We start from the raw sequence: 22,870 nt of genomic DNA, 5'->3' as shown, positions 1-22,870 counted from the left end.
GACCCATTTTTACCAACCGGCCAACCTTTGGGACCCAACCCGGCCGACCTGCGCGACCCACCATTTTCCCTCACCTTGTTTGCTGCTGACAAAAATGGAGGAAATGGTTTTGGGTCCCTTTGGCCCTCGTACACTCTCCTCCAATGGAACCTGTTGCATGAAGGTGAAGCCTTCTGGTGTCGGAAAGTATGGAGTCTCCATCTGTACAAAGTTCATAGAATTCACAGTGCAGAAGGAGGCCATTCGGCCCATCGAGACTGCAGCGGCTCTTGGAAAGAGCACCCTACCCAACCGCACACCTCCACCCTATTCCCGTAACCCAGTAACCCCATCCAACACTAAGGGCAATTTTGGACACTAAGGGCAATTTAGCATGGCCAATCCACCTAACCTGCACATCTTTGGACTGTAGGAGGAAACCGGAGCACCCGGAGGAAACCCACGCACACACGGGGAGAACCTGCAGACTCCGCACAGACAGTGACCCAAGCCGGGAATCGAACCTTGGACCCTGGAGCTGTGAAGCAATTGTGCTAATCACTATGCTACCGTGCTGCTCTGAATTGCTTTCCTGTAAAATGTTATCAAATAACCCCCCCCCCCGAACTTGTAAAAAAAAACATAAAATGAGTAAAATAAATGAAAAAAATGAATAAAACACCCCCCCCGCCCCTCCCGATGTGTAAAAAAAAAAAAATGAATATATTAAATGAAAAAAATAAAAATTTAATGAATAAAATAAATGAATAAAAACCACTACAGAACTTGTAAAACAAAAAGCTGCAACCGTTTAAAAATATAGCGGCCGCACTGTGCATGCGTGCCCGATCACTGTGCATGCGTGCCCGATCATCGTGCGCGCAATGCCAGCAAATTTTTTTTTAACATGTTCGCGGCCGCTTGCAGCCGGCGTTATGAAGAGCCGGCTGCTGCGCGGGGATTTGCACAATTTGGAGCGCCGCGGACAATGGCTCCGCAACCCTCCCGACACCGGCCTGCCGCGACCCACCCGCGGGTCTAGCCCCCGACTTTGAAGAACACTGCCCTAACGTCTCCATCAGCTCCGGGTAACCCTGTACCAGAAGCTCAGCATCAGACTGGGAATCAGCTTGGTCCTGGGATCCAACAGCCCTCCGACTGCTGTCTCGCCTGAGAGTTCCTGCCTCCACCTGATGAGCATCAGCAGCTGTGTGGTGCTCACCAGATTGTGCCCCAGAAGCCTGATCACGTTTCCTACTGAGATGCGTGTATCTGCGCTGGCAGAGGGTGGGGTGACAGCTGTGACACCACGATCGTACCTTCCTCAGAGCTCTCTTCCGAGGTGGTCTCATGGGAGGCTGGAGAGGGAGACGCCTGGGATGGACTGGCACCATCGGCTGGAGGACCTGCGGAAGAACGGACATGTGGTCAGTGGGAGGGATGGGTCAGGCAGTAAGGCAATAACAACTCGTATTTGATAGCTCCTCCGGGTGGGGCCTGGTGGTCCCCCATCTCTGCGACTTCTGTCAAACTCCGCGTGTGTGACTGCCCTGTCCTTGGCCACACCTGTCACCTCCAGGGCACACTGCTCGATGGAGGTAAAGATTCTTAAGTCCGGCACCCCGCCGCCAGTCTGGGCCCTCTCCCAACGGTTGTGGGAGAGCTTTTCCTGAGGAGACACAGAGAGGGCATCATTAGCCACATGCGTGGTTCACAATGGTGGGAGGGGGGGTGAAGGGTTGAGGGGTGTTGAAGGGAGAGGGGCGGTGAACGGAAGGTTGGGGCTGCATGGAGAGTTGGGGCTTTGCTTGTGAGGGGCCGGATAGGTCTTGAGGGGGGGGTTGGCATTACTCTCTACTTACTCGTGTTGCCTGATGGAGGCCATTTTTTTCAGCACTGCAGGCCAGTTCTCCTGGTCACACTGCCAGAGCTTACAGCCGCTGCCTACCTCGTCCCAGGCAGCACTAGCTGCGCTGTGGCTCTCTCTCCGAGACCCTAGGGGAATAGGAATCTTTCTTGGGCTCCACTGCATCTTTGAGCCTCCCCAGGTCCGCATCGCCGAATCTTGGGGTCGATCTCCTCAGCGCCATTTTGGCGAGCTGACTGGGGTTGGCTGAGCAAATGCTGCTTAAGTCCTGCTCGACCTTGTTGGGGGTGGGGGGGAGGTGGCGGCGGGCGCGGTGCTGACGAATCAGCTGGCGAGCCTTCATTTGCAGCGAGAAGCCCGTGGGGCCGTGTTAAGTGGACGGATTAATGCTGAATAGCGTGCCTGGACGAGCACCAGGAAGTTCGCGGCAGTTCCGCTCGGTGCCACACTTAGGAATCTTTCCGGAGAATTGCGCGCATAATCTTACTTGATCATCAAATGATATACAGGGTTTCCTCTTCTGTCATTTCTTGTAATATTCTGTTTGTTGCTCTACAGAGTAGTGTGCGTGGGTGGTGATGGGACTGCAAGTGAAGTGGCCCATGGTTTACTCCTCCGAGCCCAGACTGATGCTAGGAGGGACATCGATTCCAACTTCATGCCTGTCAGAGCACCACTTCCTCTCGGCATAATACCAGCAGGTGGGCTTCGAAAATGCTGACTCATTTGGTTCTGCATCTGTCCTTATTCTGTTTTCACCCCATTATACTTTAAGCTAAACAACTAGCGTTTATTTTATCAAGATATATTTATTTATGTATGCGAGTGCCTATATAGATGCATATATACTGAAACAGGTCTTTTAATCTAAAATAATAAAGTAAATACATTTATTTTTACTGAAAGAGAAAGGTATATCTCATGAGCCTTTTGATTTTGTTTTATACTATCTTGCCTGATCTTTAAATATATATCCAATGAACAATAAGGGCTCATAACTTCCTGGCTTCCCCCGTGTTGGATTTGTGGGGGTACTCCAACGAAGTGCTGGGGAATTCCTTTTGGAATTTCTCAGTGTTAGACTAATAATTACGTTGAGAAAGTTAGAAGAAATAAAACTTCTTCCAACTTAAACATAACCATTTAAAATGCCCATTTAAAATGCCCAGACCAATCCCTGTACAGGATTCTTCGTCCCCGTCCCCCCATCCTCCAAAGGGACTATCCCTCGCCTGACCTGACCCCGTCCTTCTGACCTTCCGTCCTGACCCGTCCAATGTCTGACACTCTCCCACCTCACCCTCACAGTGTCTCAACACTATCCCCCAAATCCCATGTAGTTACCTTAAACACTTACCTTCTCGTTGGGCTGATATTTTCTTTCTTTTTTTATTTAGAGTACTCAGTTCATTTTTTTCCAATTAAGGGACAATTTAGCATGGCCAATCCACCTACCCTGCACATCTTTTGGGTTGTGGGGCGAAGCCCACGCAAACACGGGGAGAACGTGCAAACCTCACACGGACAGTGACCCAGAGCCGGGATCGAACCTGGGTCCTGAGCGCTGTGAGGCAGCAGTGCTAACCACTGCGCCACCATGCTGCCCTGGGACAGTGGGACCTTTAAACTCACCTGCTTGTGCTGTTTAAAAAGGGGCCTGTCCTGCTTTGCTGTGATTCTTTTGGACTCAGATGCTGGACCGTGGGCATGCTGCGCTGCCTGGATCTCGTCTGGCCTGGGTCAGGAAGGTCAGGTGAGACAGGCACTGAAGAAAGCTAGCATAGTTAAGTAGATACAGAGCGACAATCCAGCGCTGATTGCCACTCCAAGGAAGTTATGACCCATTATAAATCACAGTAACCGTTGGTATTAGATATGCATCAAATCTTCAATGCAATAGGCAGATCAGTTCTGTGCATAGATGGCACCAAAAACTCCAGTTCAAGCAAATTATCCAAGTTTAATATGCAATTGGAAAGTACTACACATGTTAAATCTTTAAGTACAGACCTGGGGCGAAATTCTCCGGAAACGGCGCGATGTCCGCCGGCTGGCGCCCAAAACGGCGCAAATCAGACGGGCATCGCGCCGCCCCAAAGGTGCGGAATGCTCCGCATCTTTGGGGGCCGAGCCCCAACATTGAGGGGCTGGGTCGGCGCCGGACGAATTTCCGCCCCGCCAGCTAACGGAAAAGGCCTTTGGTGCCCCGCCAGCTGGCGCAGAAATAACATCTCCGGGCGGCGTATGCGCGGGGGCGTCAGCAGCCGCTCACAGCATTCCCGCGCATGCGCAGTGGAGGGAGTCTCTTCTGCCTCCGCCATGGTGGAGACCGTGGCGGAGGCGGAAGGGAAAGAGTGCCCCCACGGCACAGGCCCGCCCGCGGATCGGTGGGCCCCGATCGCGGGCCAGGCCACCGTGGGGGCACCCCCCAGGTCCAGATCGCCCCGCGCCCCCCCAGGACCCCGGAGCCCGCCCGCGCCGCCTTGTCCCGCCGGTAAGGTAGGTGGTTTAATTTACGCCGGCGGGACAGGCATTTTAGCGGCGGGACTTCGGCCCATCCGGGCTGGAGAATCGCGCAGGGGGCCCGCCAACCGGCGCGGCGCGATTCCCGCCCCCGCCGAATATCCGGTGCCGGAGACTTCGGCAACCGGCGGGGGCGGGATTCACACCAGCCCCCGGAGATTCTCCGACCCGGCGGGGGGTCAGAGAATCTCGCCCCAGATCTGCAAAAATGAACTCAGTAAACATTACAAGATGATTTTGCTCCAAAACATATATTGGTTTTCTAACAATAGACTACGTTTATCGAATCTATTAGATTGGCCTCTTAATTCATTTCCATAGTGATAAAATATTACCATCATAATGGAATTCAATACGCTTAAGTTGCTTATGTGAGGATATTTTCAATTAGATATCTTTCCACCCTTACTGCTGCTCTTCAGCTACACTATCACCGTAAAATTGGATTGGATTTGTTTATTGTCACGTGTACCGAGGTACAGTGAAAAGTATTTTTCTGCGAGCAGCTCAACAGATCATTAAATACATGGGAAGAAAAAGGAATAAAGGAGAATACCTAATAGGGCAACATAAGGTATACAAATGTAACTACATAAGCACCGGCATCGGATGAAGCATACAGGGCGTAGTGTTAATGAGGTCAGTCCATAAGAGGGTCATTTAGGAGTCTGGTAACAGCGGGAAAAAGCTGTTTTTGATCTGTTCGTGCGTGTTCTCAGACTTCTGTATCTCCTGCCCGATGGAAGAAGTTGGACGAGTGAGGAAGCCGGGTGGGAGGGGTCTTTGATTATACTGCCCGCTTTCCCCAGGCAGCGGGAGGTGTAGATGGAGTCAATGGATGGGAGGCAGGTTTGTGTGATGGACTGGGCGGTGTTCACGACTCTGAAGTTTCTTGCGGTCCTGGGCCGAGCAGTTGTCATACCAGGCTGTGATGCAACCAGATAGGAGGCTTTCTATGGTGCATCTGTAAAAGTTGATAAGGGTTAATGTGGACATGCCGAATTTCCTTAGTTTCCTGAGGAAATATAGGCGCTGTTGTGCTTCCTTGGTGGTAGCGTCGACGTGGGTGGACCAGGACAGATTTTTGGAGATGTGCACCCCTAGGAATTTGAAACTGCTAACCATCTCCACCTCGGCCCCGTTGATGCTGACAGGGGTGTGTACAGTACTTTGCTTCCTGAAGTCAATGACCAGCTCTTTAGTTTTACTGGCATTGAGAGAGAGATTTTTGTCGTGGCACCACTCCACTAGGTTCTCTATCTCCCTCCTATATTCTGACACGTCGTTATTTGAGATCCGGCCCACTATGGTCATATCGTCAGCAAACTTGTAGATGGTGTTGGAACCAAATTTTGCACGCAGTCGTGTGTGTACAGGGAGTAGAGTAGGGGGCTAAGTACGCAGCCTTGTGGGGCCCCGGTATTGAGGACTATTGTGGAGGAGATGTTGTTGTTCATTCTTACTGATTGTGGTCTGTTCGTCAGAAAATCAAGGATCAAGTTGCAGAGTAGGGAGCCAAGTCCTAGGTTTTGGAGCTTTGATATGAGCTTGGCTGGGATTATGGTGTTGAAGACAGAGCTGTAGTCAATAAATAGGAGTCCGATGTAGGAGTCCTTGTTGTCGAGATGCTCTACGAATGAGTGTAGGGCCAGGGAAATGGAGTCTGCTGTGGATCGGTTGCAACGATATGCAAATTGCAGTGGATCAAGGTGTTCTGGGAGTATGGAGGTGATGCACTTCTTGATCAACCTCTCGAAGCACTTCATTACGACTGAAGTCAGGGCCACCGGACGGTAGTCATTGCGGCACGTTGCCTGGTTCTTACCGGTACAATGGTGGTCTTCTTGAAGCAGGTGGGGACCTCGGAGTGGAGTAGGGACAGGTTAAAGATGTCCGCGAACACCTCTGCCAGCTGGTCCGCGCATGCTCTGAGTGCATGACCAGGGATCCCGTTCGGGCCCGTCGCCTTCCGAGGGTTCACTTTCAGGAAGGCCGATCTGACTTCGGAAGCTGTGATGGTGGGTATGGGTGAGTTATGGGCTGCTGGGGCACTCGACAGCGGATTGTTGGTTACCTGCTCGAAACGAGAATAGAATGCATTGAGTTCATCGGGGAGGGGTGCGCTGCTGGCAGAGATACTGCTCGGCTTTGCTTTGTAGCCCGTTAAATTGTTTAGTCCTTGCCACAATCGCCGAGAGTCTGTCTGTGAGTCTAACTTGGTTTGATATTCTCTCTTGGCATCTCGGATGGCTTTGCGGAGGTCGTACCTGGATTTCTTGTATAGGTCAGGGTCGTCTGACTTGAACGCCTCAGATCTGTCCTTCAGTAGGGAGTCAATCTCGCGATTGAGCCATGGTTTCCAGTTGGGGAACGTACATACTGCTTTCTTTGGCACGCAGTCGTCCACACATTTGCTGATGAAGTCTGTGACGGTGGTGGCGTACTCATTTCAGTTGGTCGCTGAGTTCTTAAATATGGACCGGTCCACTGTCTCTAAGCAGTCACGTAAGCTCTTCTGTTTCCTCAGACCATAACTGCACAACCTTCTTAGCTGGATTCTCCCGCTTGAGTTTCTGCTTGTATGCCGGGAGAAGGAGCACCGTCTTATGGTCTGATTTCCCAAAGTGCGGTCGTGGGATGGAATGGTGGGCGCCCTTGATTTTTGAGTAGCAGTGGTCAAGAGTGTTGTCGCCCCTGGTGGGACAGGAGATGTACTGGTGGAATTTTGGCAGTACACTCTTGAGGTTGGCCTTGTTGAAGTCTCAACCCTTAAGACACCAGAAAGCTTCTAAGGATATTGGTGACTTCCAGAGAGGCAGTCACTGCTATAGAGACTTGGGGCGTGATTCTCCCCTACAATTTCTAAGTTAATTTGTGGCGGGTTTTTCAGGGAGTTTCCCGCCGGCTCTGCCAGTGAGATTCCCACCGCTATTCAGTGACTCTCGGTCACTTTCTTGGGCCCTGGAGAGTTTCTCAACGGTTTAGCCCACATTTAGAATTTCTTTTAGCACTGGGGAGCTGTACTCCGAGATCGGACTGCTATTTTGAAATGAGTATAATATTTAAGGCAGTTGAGTGCAAGTTTGACATACACTTCACTACTATGATGCTTAGGGAAGTTAAAAAGGGTGATTCTCTAGCCCTGTTAGCCCCAGGCATAAATCCCGCTGAACAGGTGAATTTGGCAAGAGGCCTAAAACGTGATTTGTGCCGGGCATGAAACAGTTTCCCATCCTCTTGCCCAATCCAGCTGGTGTTATCAGGATCTCACCCAGAACCTGATCAGAGCTTTTTTGCATTCATTTTAATCTCATTAGTAAGATTAAAGCTTAATCTTGTACGAAGCCTCCATCTCACGAACAGTTCCACTGGGCCAATTCCTGTTGTTGTATGAGGAGTGGTCCTATAGTCGAATAAAAACAATGCCAATTCAGTCTATGGGTGCCGCCGATTATTTCTTCATGCCGATTTTAAAGATCTGCACTTTCCGTTCCGTCAGCCCATTTGACAATGGGCGAAATGGTGCTGTCCTGATGTGTCTGATGCCACTAGATTGCATGGAGCTCTGGAACTCTCCATTGATGAAGGCAGTACTATTGTTGGAAACCAGGATGTCTGGTATTCCACACATGAAGCATCTCTGTCGTAATTTCTCGATTGCAGCATGAGAGGTTGTGGAGACCAATGCGGTGTGTCTCCAAACACTTGGAGTGTGCATCTACCAGGATCAAAAATATAGAACCCATAAAAGGCCCGGCAATGTACATCTGCACTTGCACCCATGGCCTGCTTGGCCACTCCTACGGATGTGGGGGGCTGAAGGAGAGCGTTTTTGGTTCTCTTGCACTGGCTCAACAAGTCCATGAAGTCTGAGTCAAGACCAGACCACCAGGCATAGCTCCTTGTGAGCATTTTAATTTTAGATACCCCTGGGTGGCTGTTATGTAGTTCCATTAGTATCAGGCGTTGCCCAGGGTGAGGGACAACTACTCGGGACCCCCAAAGAATGATACCATCCTTGACACTGAGCTTGGCTTTCTTGGTCAGGTACGGTTTCATTTCTTCTGAGGGTTGCCCTTGGACTCTGCCGTTCAGGATCATGTGCTCCAATTTTAACAGTGTTGGATCCTTTTGTGGCCAGGCTGTAAATTGACTTAAAGACACTGGTAAAGTCTAAAAAGAAATTTAAGATCATTGTGACTTCTTCTAATGCTGGCAAGGGAGCCAGGCTGATGGGCAGCGGGAGGCAATAAAGGCATCAGCATTGCTATTCACATTCCAGGGCGATGCTGTAAGAGATATTAGTAAGCTGTAAGTAACAAGGCCCAACGTTGTATCTGGGCAGAGACAATAGTGGGGGATTGCCTTGTTCTCTTTAATAAGTCCCAATAAGGGCTTCTTGTCCGTCACTATAATGAAGCGTCTACCATAGACATACTGGTGAAACCTTTTTATATCAAACACGAGTGTCAAGCCTTCGTTCTTGATTTGAGAATATCTCCGCTTGACATCCAAAAGGATCCTGGGGATCTGTAGGCATTGGGCCTTTCTGTTCCGTCTTTCCAGCAGTATGAAAGTACTGCCCCATCCCCTAAGGGAAAGCATCATAGGATGAGTTCCTTCATGTGGTCAAAATGGATGATGGCAACGGTTGTTTCACTTTCTTGAAGGCCTGCACCTGTGCGCGCTTCCCAAGACCATTTTTGGTACTTTTGCAGGAGTGTACGTAGGGGAGGTTAGCAAGGAGGTCAAATTTGGGATAAACGTTCCATAATAATTTGCTAATCCCAGGAAAGATTTCAATTTCCTGGTATTTCTTGGAGTTGGTGCTTCCCTGGTGGGCGTCACCTTGTCCCCTACTGGATGTAAATACTTTTTATCCACCCGATAGCCCAAATAGGTCACTTCGCTCACTTGAAAAACACATTTTTCTTTTTTTAAATGTACCCCAGCTTTTGAAAACTGCTGCAGGACCTCTTCTAGGTTCGCCAGGTGCTCTTGTTCGAAAGTCCGGGTGACCAGAACATCATTAGTAACCCTTGGAGAATGTTCTCCATGATCCATTGGAATATGGCACATTCTGACATGACCCTGAAGGGCAAGGGAATATATTCATACCCTAACATACTTGCGGGAAGGCTCGTCTAATTCGAGTTGAAGATAGGCGTAGCTCATATCTAGCTTGGTGAATGCCTAGCCACCTGCTAGCTTAGCTTACATGGCTTCGATGTGAGGCATGGGGTACCTATCCACCTTGGAAACCTAATTGACTGTTAACTTATCACCCAGTTTGTCCAGTTTAATGACAGGGACAACAGGCGTGCCCACTCTGTGAATTATACAGGTCTTATAATACATAGATTTTCCAAGTGCCAGAGCCCGATCTCTACTTTTTCCAATAGAGAATATGGGACTGGTCTTGCTCTAAAATATTTAGGTGTAGCATCGGGGTCGACATACATTTTGGCTTTGGCTTCTTTTGGTTTTCCCAGGCACTCCTGGAAGATTTCAGGGCATTTGCTCTTGACTTTGTACAGTCATCCCATGCCCAGCCTGAAAATCTCCAGCCACTTCAGCCTGATCCGCTGGAACAAATCTCTCCCCATAAGACTCGGTCCTTGCCCTCACACAATAATGAGCAGAATTCAGACTGATTGCTGCCTGTAGGTCACCGGGGTCATTGTGGAGCCCTTAAGCCACAAAGGTTCTCCCGTGTAGGTGGCTAGTCTGGCCTTCATTTCCTCTAAACTCAAGCGCTGGTCACCAATTTGGAGGTGATCAAATGTCTGCCTCCAATGACAAAAGACTGAAGCTTCTGTGTCTACCTCCATTTTCAATAGATAATTATTTACCAGCAGTTCCACCATAATTGAGGGGGCCTTGGCCATGATGTGGTTTAGTTGCATTGCCTCTATTTCTGGAGATGGGTACACCTGCATGATGTGGGCCTGTGCTGACCTTGGTTTATTCACTGAGTGGTATGCGCTGTGCCTACTCCTATAACTTTGCCTTGACTGTGCCTGTGGCAGTGTTTAAAATAGTCCATTGTCTGACATCTGCAACCTTCCGGAGCAAGTTCCCTAGCATCTTTAGGACTGTCATAATATTTCCTGAATTTCTGGGGGACCCGAGTTGAGCTCTGATTTTGTAATGGACTATTTACACAAATGCTTTCAGTTGAGAAATCGCTCCTTTCCCTAACCGGAGGACATTGCTGTTTGATGCCCCTTTTTCTGCCTTCTCCAGTGATCGAGCTATTTCAATTGCTTTTTTTAAAACCAGATTGGTTTCTGCCAATACCTTTTCTTTTAAGTTGTCACATTGTTTATTCCGCACATTGTGGTCAGGGATGGTCCGAATTCACAATGATCTGCTAACTTCTGCAATCTGATCAAAAATTTGGTGACAAGCTCTCCCGGGGTTCTCCCTGCTGTGTTAAAGCAGTCTCTCTGGAGGATGATTAGGGCTTTGGGTTGTAGTGATTTTGCACCATGTCTACAAGCTTGTTAAATGTTTTCGAGTCAGGAGCATCTGGGTAGGCCAGCGTTTTATCACGCTGAATGCCAGGGGCCCCGAATGCTGTCAGTGGGATTACTTCCTGCTTCTCACCTCCCAAAATGTTATTAGCCTGCAAGAGTAATGCATGCGTTGCATGTATTGGGCCCAGTCTTATCTGCTAATGTCATAGGGTTCAGGTTTACCGAACAGAGGCATTTTTTATTTCTCGTACCGGAGAAGCTATTCGTTTTCGACACTGCTCGGGGAAAAAACTTGTTTACTCCTTGGTGCCAAAATAATAACTTTGCCAAGGCCAGTCCAGCAACACCACACTCTTTTATTAAAATAACAAAAAAGGCTGCTGTCTTGGCTTACAGCATTCCAGTCCAAGACCGGGTACCTAGGGGATGCCTACCCAGGTTGGAGCAGTGATTTTTCAGTTCCTACATATATACATATACATAGAAGATAGGAGCAGAAGGAGGCCTTTTGGCCCATCGAGCTTGCTTCGCCATTCATGATCATGGCTGACCATCCAACTCAATAGCCTAATCCTGCTTTCTCCCCATAGCCTTTGATCCCATTCTCCCCAAGTGCTATATCCAGCCCCCTGTTGAATATATTCAATATTTTAACATCAACTACTTCTGTGGTAATGAATTCCACAGGCTCACCACTCTTTGGGTGAAGAAATGTCTCCTTATATCTGTCTGAAATGGTTTACCCTGAATCCTCAGACTGTGACCCCTGGTTTTGGACATGCCCATCATTGGTAACATCTTCCCTGCATCTACCCTGTCTAGTCCTGTTAACATTTTATAAGTCTCTATGAGATCCCCCCTCATTCTTCTGAACTCCAGCGAGAACAATCCCAACTTTGTCAATCTCTCCTCCTATGACTGTCCCGCCATCACTGGAATCAGTCTGGTAAACCTTCGCTGCCACCCTGGCAGTGACAGGTTGGAATTGTCAGGATGCTGAGTACAGTGCCAGGTTGGCACTGCCAAGGGTGGGGTCTGAAGGGGGTGGGGCCTTTGGCAACCACATAGCAGAGTGTCACTGACTTGTGAGGTGGGGGGGTGAAATGATGCTGGCGAGGATTGAGTGGGGGGGGGGGGGGGGGATGGGTTACCATGATGCCACCCGAAAGGTAAAGGGGGGGTGGCGTTATCCGAACATTTAATGATGGGGGGGATGTTGCCCTTCTGTGGTCAAGAGTTGGGAGTGTTCCCCTTGTCTGTGGCGTGCCATGATGTCCGTAGGTGTGGGGAGGGGGCTGTTACTAAACTTACTCCCTCGAGAGTAAGAACATCCTTCCTCCGAGAAGGAGACCAAAACTACACACAATACTCCAGGTGTGGCCTCACCAAGGTCTTATATAATTGCAGCAACACATCCCTGCTTCTATACTCGAGATTTTCTCGCAATGAAGGCCAACATACCATTAGCCTTCTTTACCGCCTGCTGCACCTGCATGCTTACCTTCAGCGACTGGTGCACAAGGATACCTAGGTCCCGCTGCACATTCCCTCTCCCAATTTGCAACCATTCAGGTAGTAATCTGCCTTCCTGCTTTGCTTCCAAAGTGAATAACCTCACACTTATCCAAATTATACTGCATCTGCCATTGATTTGCCCACTCGCCCAACCTGTCCAGATCATGCTGTAGGATCCCTGCATCTTTGTCACAGTTCACCCTCCCACTCAACTTGATATCGTCTGCAAACTTTGAGATGTTACATTTTGTTCCCTCATCCAAATCATTAACATATATTGTGAATAGCTGGGGTCCCAGCACCGATCCCACTAGTTACTGCCTGCCAATTTGAAAAAGGACCCATTAATCCCTACTCTTTGTTTCCTCTCTGCCAACCAGCTTTCTATTTCCTTAATACATTTCCCCCAATTCCATGCGCTTTAATTTTGCACAATGATCTCTTATGCGGGACTTTGTCAAACGTCTTCTGAAAGTCCAAATATACCACATCGACTGGCTCCCCCTTATCAACTGTCCTGATTACATCTTCAAAGAATTCCAACAGATTTGTCAAGCATGATTTTCCCTTCCTAACTCCATGCTGACTCCGACTGATCATGCCACTGCTTTCTAAATGTTCTGCTATGAAGTCCTTGATAATGGATTCAAGCATTTTCCCCACTACCTATGTTAGACTTACTGGTCTATAATTTCCTGCTTTCTCTCCAACTCCCTTTTTGAATATTAGAGTGACGTGAGCTACCCTCCAATCTGCAGGGACAGTTCTCTTGCTATACATTTCCTATTGGGTGAGCTATCATTCGCTTAATAGGTGAATTCATATTCCACAAAGCCCATGGGGAGATCTCTTGATGATGTCCACCATAACAACAGCACTTCACAGTCCATTAACTCTGAAGTGGTTTCTCTTTTGAACAGGTTGTTCTTTCTGACCGCATTCTTTTCATCCTGGGGTGTTTTCTACTCTGAGGTGCTTCCCAGAAAGAGCAGGTACTCTGTCCGAATGCATTACTTTCATACTGTTTTTTTTTTTCAACCTCTTATGCCTGAACAGCACATGTTTGTGCTGGAGGATGCTTTCCACCATAGAAGCAGCTGGTACAACTCAGACATTATAAAGTGCAAGGTTTCCTCAATTAGGACTTTCTCGCATCCACTGTTGAATTCTTTGGATAGATGTGATGACCACGATGGGGGGGCTCAGAGACTTTTGTAGCCTCTAGGTGGCCAGGGACATGGCTGGACAATGCCCTGATACGGCCTCTGCCACCCTGGCAGTGACGTTGAAATTGTCAGGATGCTGAGTACAGTGCCAGGTTGGCACAGCCAAGGGTGAGGTCTGAAGAGGGCGAGGCCTTTGGCAACCACGTAGCAGTGTCACTGACTTGTGAGGCAGGGGGGTGAAATTATGCTGTTGAGGATTCAGTGGGGGGGGGGGGGGGTGGGGGGGGTGGCAGGGGATGGGTTACCATGATGCCACCTGAAAGGTATGGGGGGGTGGTGTTATCTGAACATTTAATGATGGGGGGATGTTGCCCTTCTGTGGTTAAGACTTGGGGGTGTTCCCCTTGTCTGTGGGGTGTCATGATGTCTGTAGGTGGGCGGGGGGGGATGTTATTAAACTTTGAGATCGAGGCGCCCTTTAGAAAGGGCAGCCCTGATCTCTGAGGAGCCAGACCGGCTGGCATCTTTAGGCCTCACTCAATGCCACTACAGAACATCCCCCCCATCCACATAAATGACTAAGTAGGGGTGGTTGTGTTCGGCATGCATCGTACCGCGATTCTCGCCAGAGATGATACGTAGGCCGGAATTCTCTGGCCGTTCACAATTGCGGGATTCTCGGGTCTCACCGGCAGTGCATCCCTTCCTGTGGGTTTCCCACCAGCATGGGATGGCTTCAATGGAAATTCCCAATGACAGCGTTGGGAGAAGAGAATCCCCCTGACCGCTAACAAAGCATCGCCTCTCATCGGCGAAAAACACGCGGCTGGGAGGGCAGAGAATCCCACCCTTTGTCATTTTGGGGGAGAATTATGTCCAAAGAGTGACACGGTATGCACACGCAAGACATTTAATTATATTGTTTAGAATCATAGAATCATAGAAGTTTACAGCATGGAAACAGGCCCTTCGGCCCAACCAGTCCATGCCGCCCAGTTTTTACCATTAAGCTAGTCCCAGTTGCCCGCACTTGGCCCATAACCCTCTATACCCATCTTACCCATGTAACTATCTAAATGCTTTTTAATAGAACAAAAAAATAAGTTGATTACTGGAATTCCCTCCCTCTCATTTGAAGAAAGTATTGTAGTATCAGGATGCGCACTTGCGAGTATCGTTTCTAATTAGTGCTTATATGATTGTATTGGCCACATCAAATATTATGAACACTTATTTTAGGTCTGCCGATGTAAAGTTATTATCAACTGGAATTCAAAAGTGATATTTCTGTTTAATGTATATCACGAAGCATTGAACACAAGATGCTGGTTCAGATGTTTAATTTAGTCATTGTGTTGTAATAGCTTCAAAATGTTAACTGGTACAAACAATAAAGCTTAAATTTTTAATTTACTTCCATAAATATTTTACTAGATCAAATTTGAATGGAAATTGTTTTTAGATATGCAGGACATAACCCTTCTCAGTTCTGTTCACATAAAGACATACGAGGGGAGAAGAATTAAGTTGTGTTTTAGGCTGACACCAAATTGAAGGCTTTGTGAAACAATGTGTGAAAATCCAGCATGAGAGTTTATAAATTTCACGCTATCAACATTAAAGTTTGCACACTTTTAGCTCATTGTATAACTGCTTACTTACCAATTAATTTTGTGTGCAAAATGTTGCTTTAATTTTAACTGATAAATAAGATAAATAATTGTGGGCAGCACGGTAGCATTGTGGATAGCGCAATTGCTTCACAGCTCCAGGGTCCCAGGTTCGATTCCAGCTTGGGTCACTGTCTGTGCGGAGTCTGCACATCCTCCCCGTGTGTGCGTGGGTTTCCTCCGGGTGCTCCGGTTTCCTCCCACAGTCCAAAGATGTGCAGGTTAGGTGGATTGGCCATGCTAAATTGCCCTTAGTGTCCAAAATTGCCCTTAGTGTTGGGTGGGGTTACTGGGTTACGGGGATAGGGTGGAGGTGTTGACCTTGGGTGGGGTGCTCTTTCCAAGAGCCGGTGCAGATTCGATGGGCCAAATGGCCTCCTGCTGCACTGTAAATTCTATGAAATAACCAAGATTAAATTGCTAGTATTAACATAGTTTTTAGAAGAATTTCAGATATGCTTGAGTAGAAAGTCATTACAACACATTTATCAGCTTGAATATGGGAGACATTAACAGCCTTATGAATATGCATCTGTCTGGTTAATTAAGTTAATTGTTCTGCAGAAGTGCTCACACTTCCAAGGACAATTTTAAAAACAATTTCTGCTTGATACAATCATTAGTCGTGCTTTACCTGAACTATTAAAATCTTTGGCTTAATTTTGCTGTGGTTTGAGTTGAGAAGATTGCTATCAAATGGGTCAAAATGGATGGGACCCCATTGTTTCTTTCATGTTGATATCAACTTACGTCTTGCACCTGAGTAAAATTTGTGCAATTAGGTTTTCTTTCTAATGCATATATTAATTACTTTATCAGCACCCATGTTGAGTAGCGTCATTTTTGCTGCTCTGAAAGTGTTCACAGTGGTTTGAATAGAAAATTAACTACCCATCTCTCGCTCAAGCTGTTCAATCTCTGTAGCACAGTTGTGCAGTCTGTGCAGGTAGGACCAGCATTCAATATTTTGTAAAAAATATGTGGCATATGGAGATTCCCTGAACCAAGAGACTGACAAGTATATGCGGAGTCATTTCATTAGGGCACAGAAAATATATGGGCTGGTAGATCACATTTTTAGCATTGCAGCACTTTTAGTCTTAATGAAATTCCCAATTCCTCCAGTGGAGCAGTTAGCCAAATATGGGAATGTGTAAATTGCAGCCCCAAAATAAAATTTGCTTAAGTTTTTTTTATGCCCTCATGCTTGATTTTTCCAGATTATAGAATTTATGTTGGTAATATTTTTAATTCTTGTAAAGTACATAGGAAAAAGCTAGATTATGTGATTAGAATAATGAAGAAAATATGTTAATGTCTATATTAGCATTTTCTTTAAACCATTTGAAGTAAAACTAGCGTTTTCTGTAATTCTGTTATTTGGGCGAATGTTTTGATGAGTAGAAGATTTTCCCAAAAGCGAAACACCTAACCTAAAACAGATAGCAGAATGGTGTGGAACATTGTAGCACAAATTTGTGGCAATGTGGAATGATGGAATGGATGTTTATGATTGAAATTATCTTTTACAGTGAGTTCTCAGTCTCAGTTGTTTTATTGCGCAGAAGTGCTGAGCATAGATGGAGGTTGAAAGTGGGTTGGCTGTTCACCTCTCAACTACATTTGCTACTTGGCTTCAGTGGCAAGAAATGTGAAGAATCTAAAGCAAATTCTACCATAAAAATACCACTAATGTAGGTTGATTTAAACAGAACTGCCAAAATGTATTGAATATATTTTCTTGCACATAAGTCTGGATTTAACAGAACTCAAATAATAATAATAATCTTTATTAGTGTCACAAGTAGGCTTATATTAACACTGCAATTAAGTTACTGTGAAAATCCCTTAGTCACCACACTACGGCGCCTGTCAGGGTACACCGAGGGAGAATTCAGAATGTCCAATTCACCCAACAAGCACGTCTTTCGGGACTTGTGGGAGGAAACTCGGAGCACCTGGAGGAAACCCGCGCAGACATGGGGAGAAAGTGCAAACTCCGCACAGACAGTGACCCAAGCTGGGAATCGAACCCGGGACCCTGGCACTGTGAAGCAACAGTGCCAACCACCGGGCTACCATGCCGCCCATAGAATCCTGCCATCTCACCACTACCCCTCCGGAAAACTAGTTGGGGGCAAGCACACTTTGGCTTTGCAGGCATTTGATGCTTGGAGGGGCATTAATTGTTTTACGATCAGCCCCATTTGGGCAGGAAGTCACACTTCAGAGCTGCCAACCAATCAAATGACTGACAGCTCTCTGCTTCCAACAGCACCACTGGCATTAGTGGCCGCTGCTGAGATTGCAACAGGGAAGAGCTAGAGTGAAAGATAAGTGGGGTATGGAGTATCGCCAGGGTAGACAGGCCAGACAGGGGAGGGAAAGCAGGTGGGGTAAGGGTGAGCAGCCCTCCAATGGATCCAAGGGGCTTGCTAAGGAGATGCACCCTCCAATCACCCTTGCCTACGCAGTCAGGGTTGCTAGGTAGGACACTTGGCATAGGCCTCTCTTACCGATGGTTAAATCCTCAAAGTGGCAGAATAAAGTCCTTAAGTGGCCATTAATTGAGAGAAAAAATTCTTCTCGGCTCTGTCTAGATGAGTGACCCCTTATTTTTAAATAGTGATCCCTAGTTCTAGTTTCTCTCATTAGAGGAAACATCCTTTCTCGCAACCAGACTCCTCAGGAAATATATGTTTCACCAAGTTTCAATCAAGTATATTTTTTTATTGGACTCTAACTTCCCTTATTTCTGATATCTGTGTGTGTGATATCGCATTTTTATTTACTTATTTTCTCAGGTTTAGCGGTTAATAAAGTTACTCTTTTACTGAAGAAAACCTTGTTTGATTGGCTGCTTATTGCTCAATAGTTAAACACATTTTGATTTGGAAAAGGCATACCCTCGCAAAAAAGAAGCGGAAACCTTTATTGTGACCAACTGAGGAGACTAAATAGAGGGGAGCCAGTTCAGTCCTCCTCATTTGATCATAACATTGTAGAAAATATAAATCAGAGAGGTCTATTTTTGGTGGAAATAGAAAATGCTATGTACTCCCCCTGCCTTCAAATACGCTGATGGGGAAAATGTAAAATTCACCACATATGAAAATGAAATTTATAGACCAGCATTTATATGTGTGTTTCAGTTATTATTTGCTTACATAATAAATGCTCTGTTTTTCAGGTTCCACTAATGTCTTATCATTTTCTGTCCATGGAATTAAACATCCATGTACTGCAGCAATGCATATCATCATGGGTATGTATTTCTTGCACTTTCTACCCTTTAAACCTTTAGATATTACAGACATTTGTTTCAAAAAGCACATTTGAAGTGTAATTCCACAGTACTATTCAATAGGATAATTGTACCATTCACAAAGAAAGTTCTGGATTCTTCACTTGCTACAAATTTGAATTGCAAGTGCATGTAATTTGCCTGATGATTTTTATGTGCTGCTAATATGGTTTTGCCAAGGTCTTTCTTCCAATCACGATGGCCGGGATTTTCCATCCAATCCTTTGTGGGAATCGCCATGGGCAGGATGGAAAATTTGCCGGACTAGCCAAAGTTCCGTTGACTTCTTCAAGTGGTAATTTCTGCGGGACTGTAAAGTCCTGGCCAATGTCTCTTGATTTATATTAAAGATAGGACAGGATGAGAAAATAATGAATTTGAGAATTAGTGCTATTGCAAACTACACACTATTTTTTGACTATTATTTAAGGGGATAAAAATTTCCAAGATTACAGAACCAATGAGAGAGGCATTGTTTAATTGTATTTAATGTTTGTGTACCTTTAACACACCTACCAATAAACAGTCCATTAATTTTTAAAATTTGCTCTTGGGATGTGGGATCTCTGGTTATCCAGCATTTGTAACCCGTCCTTAATTTCCCTTGAGAAGCCGGTGTGAGCTGCCTTCTTGAACTGCTGCAGTCCATGTGGTCATAGGCACACCCACAGTGCTGTTAGGGAGAGAGTTCCAGAATTTTGACCCTGCGGCAGTGAAGGAATGGCAATATATTTCTACGTCAGGATGTTGTGTGATTTGGAGGAGAACTTCCAAGTGGTGGTGTTCCCATGTATCTTCTTCCTTTGTCCTTCTAGATGGTAATGGTTGTGGGTTTGAAAGGTGCTGTCTAAGAAGCCTTGGTGTAGCGCATCTTGTTAATGATACACACTGTTGCTACTGTGCGTCGGTGGTGGAGGGATTGAATGTTTGGATGGGGTGCCAATCAAACAGCTGCTATGTCCTGGATGGTGTCAAGCTTCTTGAATGTTAATGAAGCTGCAAGTGTTCAGGCAGGTAGAGAGCATTTCAGCCACTCTTGACTTGTGATTTGTAGATGGTGGACAGGCTTTGGGGAGTCAGGAGGTGAGTTACTCCTCACAGGATTCCTAACCTCTGACTTGTTCTTGTAGCCACAGTATTTATATGGCTAGTCCAATTCAGTTTCTGGTCAATGGTAACCCCTCAGGATGTTGATAGTAAAGGATTTAGCAATGGTAATGCCAAGGGCGGCACGGTAGCACAGTGGTTAGCACTGTTGCTTCACAGCACCAGGGTCCCAAGTTCGATTCCCAGCTTGGATCACTGTCTGTGCGGAGTCTGCATGTTCTCCTGTGTCTGCGTGGGTTTCCTCTGGGTGCTACCATTTTTCCCCACGAGTCGTGAAAATCGTAGGTAATTTGGACATTCTGAATTCTCCCTCTGTGTACCCAAACAGGTGCCGTAATGTGGCGACTAGGGGCATTTCGCAGTAACTTCATTGCAGTGTTAATGTAAGCAACTTTTAACAATAAAGATTTTAAAAAGAGGTGGTGTTTAAATTCTCTCTTGTTGGAGATGGTCATTGTCTGGCAGTTGTGTGGCACGTATTACTTGCTACTTGTCACCCCAGGCCTGAATGTTGTCCATGTGTTGCTGCATTTTCTGTAGTATCTGAGGAGTCGTGAATGGTGCTGAACACTGCAATCATCAGTGAGTATCTCCACTTCAATTCTTATGATCCGCTACCAGCGGGTTTGAAATTGGAGGGAAAAGACTTGTAAAATGCAGTGTGTGGCCTGCCCACCGCCTATCTGCCACCCCCAACCTGTCTCCCATTTTGCAGAGCGGACAACGGAGGCACCGGACAGCTCGCCTGCCTTGGGCCACGTAAACACATCATCGCTCACTGCCACTATTTTACCCATGACGGGGGAGGCCCAGACCAGGTGAGTAGCCATACAGCTTTTACTAGGTGAGCTGGTGTCAGGGAAGGGGGAAGAGAACCTCTTTTGCGGGTCCCTTCTGCCCATCGGATGTACCTCCCCCCCCCCCCCCCCCCCCCCCCCCCCCAACAAGACCATATTCGCCCTTTATTTCCTCACCCATCTTCTCAAAGCTAGCCCCTTCACTTCGCTCACTCACCCTGCTGGGGTCTGTCAGCCAGGCCCCACTGATATCTCCATTAGCTCCTCTTTGGGGACTGCACCTAGCACGGAAAGTGACCACTGTTTGAACCTGATGCAACTGGGACTACAGAGCTGCCAGCTAATGAGATTCCTCCCGCCATCTTTAATACCCTTGCTCCCAAGAATGCTATTGCACTCTGTCTAGTCATTTATCCTGCTATACTTCCTACATTTACTCTGGTCTATGGTGCTTCCTTGGGAATTCTGCAGAGGATAAAAAACAAAGAACATTAGAGGACAGGAACAAGCCCTTCGGTGCTCCACGCCTGCGCCAATGATGATGCCTATCTAAACTAAAACATTCTGCGCTTCGGAGGTTCCCATATCTCTATTCCTATCCTATTCTTGTATTGGTCAAGATGCCTCTTAAATGCAGCTATCGTATCTGCTTCCACCACCTTCCCTGGTAGCATGTTCCAGGAAGACTCCACCCTCTGTGTAAAAAAAATTTTTTTTTAAACCTGCCTCACACATCTCCTCTAAACTTTCTCCCTCATACCTTAATCTATGTCCTCTAGTGGACTTTTCCACTCTGGGGAAAAAGCATCTGACTATCCACTCTGTCCATGCCATTCATAATTTTGTAAACCTCTATCAGATCGCCCCTCAATCTCCTTCATTCCAGTGAAAACAATCTGAGTTTATCCAAGCTCTCCTCGTAGCTAAAACCCTCCAGACTAGGCAACATCCTGATAAACTTCTTCTGTACCCTCTCCAAAGCATCCACATCCTTCTGGTAGTGTGGCGACCAGAATTGTATGCAATATTCCAAATGTGGTCTAACTAAGGTTCTGTACAGCTGCAACATGACTTGGCAATGTTTATATTCAGTGCCCTGACCAATGAAGGCAAACATGCCATATGCCTTCTTGACTATCTTATCCACCTGCATTGCCACTTTCAGTGATCTGTGGACCTTTACAGCCAGATCTCTCTGCCTGTGAATACTCCTAAAGCTCTGCCATTTACTGTATAATTCCCACCTGTATTAGACCTTCCAAAATGCATGACTTCACATTTGTCATGATTAAACTCCATCTGCCATCTCTCCGCCAGAGTCTCCCACTGATCTATATCCTAATAATAACCTTTTATTGTCACAAGTATGAAGTTACTGTGAAAATCTCCTAGTCACCATATTCCGGCGCCTGTTCGGGTGAGCTGGTACGAGAATTGAACCTGACCTGCTGGCCTTGTTCTGCATCACAAACGAGCTGTCTAGCCCACTGAGCTAAACCAGCCCCTCCAGCTGTATCCTCTGACGGCCCTCTTCACTATACGCAACTCCACCAATCTTTGTGTTGTCTACAAACTTACTAATCAGACCAGTACATTTTTCTCCAAATCATTTAGATATACTATGAACAACAAAGGTTCCAGCACTGATCCCCGCGGAAGTCCACTAGTCACAGCCTTCCATTCAGAAAAATGTACCAACATTTTGATGTCTTTTTGGATAAATTGATCAGGAGTGCAGATTTTAGCATCTTTGGTAGAGAACTGTTCTAATCCATTATCAGTCGCCTGGATCACATACAACATTATCGGGTTTTATTAATCTCCAATGCTAAAACTGTTCACTTTTCAAAGATTATCCAGGAAGATAAAGATAATACCTAGCTTCTAGTTTCCACCATAAATCACCTCCTTAAACCACTCTCCCCTGCCTCTTCCACCTTCACTTCCAACAGTAAAGGCGAGGAAGTCATGGATTTCCTTATTGCAAAGATCAAGACCATCTGCTCATCGTCTTCCCTCTTTTTCCCTAGCTCACCAGGAGAAACCTCTCTAAGATTCCACCTATCCTAACCGATGTTTGCTCTAATCTCTGTTTGCAGTGCGCAGCCAGCTTGTGGCATTATGCAGATGCACGTCACACATAAAGGGACAGTCTCATGTGCGCAGCCCGTTTATTCCCTACCCTAACCCTGTATTTGTATTGTTCTCTAGTTTCTCTCCTATCTCCCCTTTTGCCCCTTCTGAGCTTATTCTTGTCAATGAGACTCACCTCCTGCTCTCTAGGCCATATTCCTACTGAACTATTGAACACCCAGCTTTGCTTCCTGGCTTCTGTGTTAGCTTTTAATATTACCGGTTCTTTCATATCAGGTACTGTTCCTTTCCTTCAAATCTGCCATCATCATTGCGTCCTTAAAAAGAAACAACTTTTGACTCTCTCAATCCTTACAAACTACCACCCCG

General features: G+C 46.6%; 1 protein-coding gene across 5 annotated transcripts in view; it reads left to right on the top strand.

Annotated features, from left to right (window-relative positions):
* cerkl (CERK like autophagy regulator) overlaps positions 1 to 22,870 on the top strand; it is a 252,536-nt gene that overhangs the window by 186,577 nt on the left and 43,089 nt on the right. For all 5 annotated transcript variants that reach the window (XM_072477565.1, XM_072477571.1, XM_072477558.1 and 2 more), the window contains 2 exons: positions 2,405 to 2,547; positions 18,390 to 18,464. In XM_072477565.1, the coding sequence (XP_072333666.1) occupies positions 2,405 to 2,547; positions 18,390 to 18,464 (218 nt within the window). The remainder of the gene's footprint in view (positions 1 to 2,404; positions 2,548 to 18,389; positions 18,465 to 22,870) is intronic.

Source organism: Scyliorhinus torazame, chromosome 2 (assembly GCF_047496885.1).
Source record: "Scyliorhinus torazame isolate Kashiwa2021f chromosome 2, sScyTor2.1, whole genome shotgun sequence".
Taxonomy (NCBI): Eukaryota; Metazoa; Chordata; class Chondrichthyes; order Carcharhiniformes; family Scyliorhinidae; genus Scyliorhinus; species Scyliorhinus torazame.
This window is presented reverse-complemented; position numbering and strand designations above follow the sequence as displayed.